The sequence below is a fragment of the Zingiber officinale genome, chromosome 8B, assembly GCF_018446385.1.
Source record: "Zingiber officinale cultivar Zhangliang chromosome 8B, Zo_v1.1, whole genome shotgun sequence".
NCBI lineage: Eukaryota > Viridiplantae > Streptophyta > Magnoliopsida > Zingiberales > Zingiberaceae > Zingiber > Zingiber officinale.
The window spans coordinates 103,346,305-103,352,313 of NC_056001.1; the positions used below are offsets into that span (position 1 = coordinate 103,346,305).

A 6,009-nucleotide genomic window follows, 5' to 3' on the forward strand; every position below is an offset into this window, starting at 1 on the left:
TGAAACAAAGTAGCATGAACACAAAGATACCTTGAGGAGCGACGTCTGGATCAAGAGAGAAAGCGATCCGCTGAGTTTTGGGTCGATGACGAGGCATTTATTACCTCGAATCTGAGAAAAATCGAGTGCTAAACGTCAAAACACGAGGATTGAAAAATATATATATATTTGGGAATTGGTACAATTGAAATATGGAATCGCACGTTCTTAAGGATGTTAAGCAGCTCCTTCTGAGATTGTTCCCTGCCATAAACATCAGGTCGATCGATCAACACTCAACAAGAACATGAGAAATCCTGAAAAACCATAAGCATCTACCTAAGGGAAGTGAGATTGAGTGGGGCGGTGTCGAGGTTGGGAATCTGCGCCATGCGAGAACAAACCGGAGGGCCTCCTTTCGGCTTCTGTCACCGTTGGACCTGTCTGTTCGCTGGCGAAAGGGAAGATGAGGCAGCGACGCTGGACGGCACAAAATGGGCCTAAAACGGCAAGGACATCGAAGCGTGGCCTGCCAGCCCATTGCCCAATATCAGATAGGAGGCCGTGTCACCGCGGATGCCTCCGGAACTGGCAAGGCCCTACATGTGGGATAATTATAATGAGTATGGAATAGTGGGATAAATATATTTTAAATTCCTTTTAAATATATTATAAAATAATAAATAAAATTAAAAATATATATATACATATGGGGTAGGTCTGCCCTGGCCCACCCCATGCATGCTTGAACGCGTTCAAGCGGATGAACGCGGATGTCCACAACGACAAATGAAATGTATAGTAACGTTATAATGCGATATTAATATTGCGTTGTAGTTATTCTTACTGAAGAGTGATGACCCATGTGTAAAATAATTGAGGATCATCATTCTCCACTAATAATAAAAACTGATTTATTTTCTGATCCATATTTTGTGGACCAGAGTATCCATGCTCTATGTGAAGATGGGCATTGCTCTATGTGGAGATGGACATTATAGACTATTACTTTACGCAATAATCAATGGATAATTATGAAAGAAAAAAAAATTAAAATTAAAATGGTCCGGGTCACCAAGAAAATTATTTAAATTATATTTTTTTAGCCTGGAAATTATTAAAATTGTCCGGGCTGTGATAATATACTCAGAACGAACTTTGATCTTTTTTATAGTTTAATCAGAATAAAAAAATTTCTAATTTCTCAAAATTTAAGTTTTAGAGCAACTAGTAAATCATCAGTATTAGAATTGTGTAATTATGTGTTAGTTAGTTGAACTTTTAATAGTTTTATGGTAATTATAGCTTTGTACATAATTTGAATGTTGAATCTTAAATTTTAAAAAATCATAACTTCCGAATTGAACAATGAAACATATACAAATCTAAATTCATTTAGCCATCTACAATTATTAGAGAATGAAATTTATAACAATTAAATTTTGAATTTAAAAAATATTATTTAAATTTTGTTAGTAGTCTCTGAATAAGTTTATTCTTTAAAAAATTATAATTTAATAGTTAATAATGTGTTTTCATCCATATTTAATCAAAAGATATGATAATCCCAATTAATTTTATTGATTATTTCGATTGGGTCCCATAAAAATTTCTCATCGATCACTAAGATAAATTGAAAAACGTACATGGTAGTCAGCCTAGAAGCTCAGTATCTTTTAGTCCAACATCTTTTGATTGCACCTTTCATTTGAAAAAAAAAATTTTACAAATACGTTATAACTGAAGTTTGAATTATGATATTTGGATGATAATTTAAATGTCCTATAACGATATCATAATCACAAGAGTATATTTAAACTGGAAGATGAACAATATGAAAGGACGGTTGTGTTATTTTACAGAGTTTGCCGTATGTGTATTAAATGAACCGGAAGTTGGGGATTGCGGGGAGGGAGGGGTGGTGGAGAAGCCGGCGGTGGCGTCGCTGATGGCGGATTGTACGGAGGGTGGTGTTCAGGTTCTCCATTAACGCGCCACGCAAGATATTTGTAAACCTTTCTGGTATATTCATGCTAAATTGAATTGATTTTTGTTTTAGAAATCCTTTTTCTTTTTTTTTCTTTGATTGATTTTTAGTGGTTTTTTGCTCTGCTCCAATTTCTTGGAATTTCATATAAATTGAATTAGTTGAACAAATTTCAGTTTTTAGAATTTTAAAATGAGATGGAAATTTAGTCCAGTGAATGGAGCGGGCAGCTTGTGTGGTGCCCTAAACCATTAACCGCGGTTTCGTTGGTTCGAGACATCGCGGAGTCCATCCAGATCGAGAGATGTCCGGCGGCGGAGAGGCGGAGGGGGTGCAAAATGTGGTGGTGATGCGGCACGGCGACCGGATCGACCACCTGGAGCCGCTCTGGGTAGCGCAGGCGCAGCGTCCTTGGGATCCGCCGCTAGCCGACGAGGGCCGAATCCGGGCGTGGACCGCAGGGAAGCGGCTTCGTGATTCCGGATTTCCGATCCATCGCGTCGTCGTCTCCCCCTTCCTCCGCTGCTTGCAGACAGCCGCCGAGGTCGTCCGCGCCCTCTGCTGCGTTGTCGACGACCACCAGCTCCTGCTCTCCATGGAGACGAGCCGCGATGCCATCCTCGATCCCTCTCGTGTCAAGGTACTTCCTTTTTTCCTTGCTCGTTTCAGATTATTCTGTCAAATATTGCTGCAATTCACCAATCCTTTGCCCCTCAAATCGCTATCTGATAGTGAATTGATTCCTAACATCATCAGCCATCCACTGAATGGGGATCTAGAAAGAAAGGATTCAGGGGAAGAAACAAACCATTGTTAACATCCCAATCATCCTGAAATGCCAATTCCCTTGAGCCCCTTCCCCAAAATCTCTCTTCAGCACTAGTGTTTTCTCATTGATCTCCAATTCTTTCTTCAGCAAGATTTCTTGGAAACTCTAGCTCAACGACATTATTAGTCTCTAAGATTTCAAGAATTATTGAGTGCGACTGCTACAATTTCTTCTATGTATAAGGAGATGTTATAGGGGCTCTGTAATCTTTCCATTTTCACCATTTCTTGGTTCTATAAGTGGGAATTGATTCTTTTACGGAAAGCTCGACAAAAAGGAATATGCAAATTTGCACCTTTTTATAAATAAATGTGTATATTATTAGCCTCCTAAAAGGAACATTGTATCATAGAAATGTCTTAAGTCCTACTCACATGAATCTATCTGTATTCTCCTATAGATACTCTTTCCTTTCATTCTTTCCCGCACAAAAATACACTGATTCTTAGTCATTCATGTCTAGTGACTTATGCAAGTCATGGCTAGGTGTCGGGCTTTAGTTTAAAGTCGGGGTATCACAGAATTCGCTCTTGAATATTCGGAACATCCTTCTGTATGTATGTCAATATGTCATCATACGGTGCGTCCTAGTGATAATAAAAGTCTTGTCCAAAACATCTGGTAGTCAATCTCCAGTAGGTAATCTACATGCCGGGACGGTTCCAGAAATTAGAAGAGAGGTGACTAGATTTAGGGGTGTCAAAAATGAACCCGACCCGACGACCCAACCCGAGTCGACCCGAAAAAAATCAGGTTCGGGTTGGAGAGTTGGAGAGTAAAAAAGTTTCGGGTTGGGTCGGGTCGGGTTCGGGTTGACCCGGATTGACTTAAATATAGGGTTTTGTGGATTTTTTGGGGGTTAAATCAAATTTTATTTTAAAAATTTGGATGTTTTTATGTATATTAATATCATGTTTGTATGATAATGATGGAGTATTGAGATAAAAGTGAATAATTATAAGAAAAATAGTCCAAAAAAATCGTTTTGAATAGGATTTTCGGGTTATATGGGTCGGGTTCGGGTTCGGGTTGAGGTATTTTGGGTTGAACTCGGGTTCAGGTCGGGGTCGGGTTCGGGTTGGATTAAAAAAAATAAAAACAAAACTCAACCCGACCCAACCCGACCCGACCCACCCGAATTGACACCCCTAGCTAGTCTTTAGGTGTCGAAATGAACACATCAAGTTGATACCAAGTTGTAAGTTATAAATACCTGTGTCTGCGCCTCCGGGCACTGGTGCATAGGCAGAGAGCCTTTTTAGTTTTTAAACATTTAAAGATTGAGTCCCATCTTTGACGAATTAACAGATTAATTTCCTTTAATAGACGGTTGACCTAAGAACATAGAGTTGATGGGGTTGCGAGCACTTCCCGATTTGCCAATGGGAAACTTCCGTCGGACCGGGTCAGGATTAGTCGGCATAAACTAGATATTTAGTGTCAACTTAAAAAAAAAAAAAAAAAATATCGGTGTTTGCATGTAGTGTGGTCGAATCCTCTGATCCTAATATCTCATCCCTAGTCTCCTTCTTGTAGTTGGATTTGTTGCTTGGATGAGTATAGTTATTGACCAACATATTAGAGTTGACTCACTATTCCAAAGGCTAGTAGCCGTCCGTGATTTACCTTCTCCATATTGGCCCTGGTACGGGTTGGTGGGGGTGCTGGGGATGAGCGTATTCGTCTTTTTGCCACCATGTTTATTGTACCATTGGTTCCCTCTGGATAGACTAGTGGCTAGTGCATGGGATGTTGCCACAATGAGGTCTGGGGGTCAAATCCTGGCTAGTAGCCAGGTTCCTGCCCTCCCCTATGCACTAGTCATTGTCCACGATAGTAGCCCGGTGATTTACCTCCTCCATGTTGGCCTAGGGACGGGTTGGCGGAGGTGCTGGGAGCGAGCGAATCGCCTTTTGCCACAATGTTTATTGTACCATTGGTCCCCCGGGACGATCTAGTGGCTAGCACATGAGGTGCTGCCACTATGAGGTCTGGAATTCGAATCTCGGCATAGTCGAGGTAAATGTCTCTCTTATATGTTAGTCACTATTCCAAAAACTAGTAGTCGTCCTTGATTTATCTTCTTTTGATCTTGAGATGAATTGACGGAGGCGCTAGGGGCGGGCGAATGGTCTTTTGCCACCATGTTTATTATACCATTAACCATTGACTTTCCAAAAGGCCATTGACATTTATAGATGAGCTGTTTTGATCTGCTTGCCTGCCTGGTTCTCTGGCTGATTATTTGGTTTGGCCATTCTGCAGGTTTCAATTGAGTATGGATTATGTGAGATGCTAAACACGACAGCACTAGGCCATAACATAGCTCCCGAAGATGAGAAATGGTTTCCCCATATCTCTGAGCTTGAAGCCTCATTACCAGCAGGAACAATCGATCATTCTGCAGAGAGTATATATAAAGAGGTCTCTCTCTCCCGATTCAGTTTGATCATCGTTTACCACAATGTGTTTCTTCATCTGTTTTGTTTCCTTCAGCTGCCTCAATGGGAAGAATCAGTTGCCGGAGCCAGGAACAGATACGCAACCATAATCCAGTCTCTGGCCGACAGATACCCCAACGAAAACTTGTTGTTAGTTTCACACGGTCGGTCAGCACATCTTTTTTGAATAAGACTCTGATGATCTTTTCATCCTCAGGGGCCTCGTGAGATCTGATCTGTTGTCTGTCTTGCTCTTTCGCATGTCTGCAGGTGAGGCTGTTGGTACTGCGGTCGCCTCGTACGTGGAGAATACGATGGTTTATGAAGCTGAATACTGCGCTCGTTGCCATCTGCGAAGAAACACTTTGTCGAGCTTTGAGGTGCTCAACGAGAGTGGCCAAATGGGTGTATTTTATAGCATTGCTCCCGATTTCTCATCTTGTTAGCTTAAATGGTTTTATTTGTTTGTATAACATTCCTTATTTTTCAATTGTTTGACAATTGATATTATAAAATCAGCCTCAGTTTTTTAGTATTTGCTGTATATCAACTATTATATTAAGGCTCCGTATGATTTGTGGGACAAGATTAATGGTGTTAAGGATTATTGATGTGATAGAGAGTGTTTGGTAGGTGGGATATGATTAATAGTATAGGGATTAATGGTGTGATAAATAATCATTGGCTCTCTCAAGAGATTATTTATCATACCATTAATCCCTAATCCACCTATACCATTAATCCTATCCCACAAATTAAACGGAGCCTAATAT

General features: G+C 40.5%; 2 protein-coding genes across 5 annotated transcripts in view; one reads left to right on the forward strand and one right to left on the reverse strand.

Annotated features, from left to right (window-relative positions):
* LOC122016215 (vacuolar protein-sorting-associated protein 33 homolog) overlaps nucleotides 1-476 on the reverse strand; it is a 56,443-nt gene extending 55,967 nt beyond the window's left edge. For both annotated transcript variants that reach the window (XM_042573447.1, XM_042573446.1), the window contains exons 1-3: nucleotides 319-476; nucleotides 204-243; nucleotides 31-111 (exon numbers count right to left, since the gene is read on the reverse strand). In XM_042573447.1, the coding sequence (XP_042429381.1) occupies nucleotides 31-111; nucleotides 204-243; nucleotides 319-371 (174 nt within the window). In that variant the 5' untranslated portion in view covers nucleotides 372-476. The remainder of the gene's footprint in view (nucleotides 1-30; nucleotides 112-203; nucleotides 244-318) is intronic.
* Nucleotides 477-1,862: 1,386 nt separating this feature from the next.
* Nucleotides 1,863-5,768, forward strand: LOC122014335. 3 transcript variants are annotated; one of them, XM_042570541.1, is made up of 5 exons: nucleotides 1,863-2,001; nucleotides 2,176-2,606; nucleotides 5,061-5,219; nucleotides 5,292-5,400; nucleotides 5,507-5,768. In XM_042570541.1, exons 2-5 carry the CDS (start codon nucleotides 2,271-2,273, stop codon nucleotides 5,680-5,682), a joined length of 780 nt encoding a protein of 259 aa, XP_042426475.1. In that variant the 5' UTR covers nucleotides 1,863-2,001; nucleotides 2,176-2,270; the 3' UTR covers nucleotides 5,683-5,768. The 3 variants fall into 3 exon arrangements, with proteins under 3 accessions (XP_042426475.1, XP_042426477.1, XP_042426476.1); XM_042570543.1 differs by having other exon boundaries at nucleotides 1,869-2,001; nucleotides 2,181-2,606; XM_042570542.1 differs by lacking the exon at nucleotides 1,863-2,001 and having other exon boundaries at nucleotides 2,056-2,606.
* Nucleotides 5,769-6,009: the final 241 nt, after the last annotated feature.

Bases quoted from the DNA above. Each gene is read 5' to 3' on its own strand.
- LOC122014335 (XM_042570541.1), top strand. From the start codon at position 2,271: ATGTCCGGCGGCGGAGAGGCGGAGGGGGTGCAAAATGTGGTGGTGATG. The intron at 2,607-5,060 runs GTACTTCCTTTT...GCCATTCTGCAG, and splicing joins TCGATCCCTCTCGTGTCAAG to GTTTCAATTGAGTATGGATT. The intron at 5,401-5,506 runs GTCGGTCAGCAC...GCATGTCTGCAG, and splicing joins CTTGTTGTTAGTTTCACACG to GTGAGGCTGTTGGTACTGCG.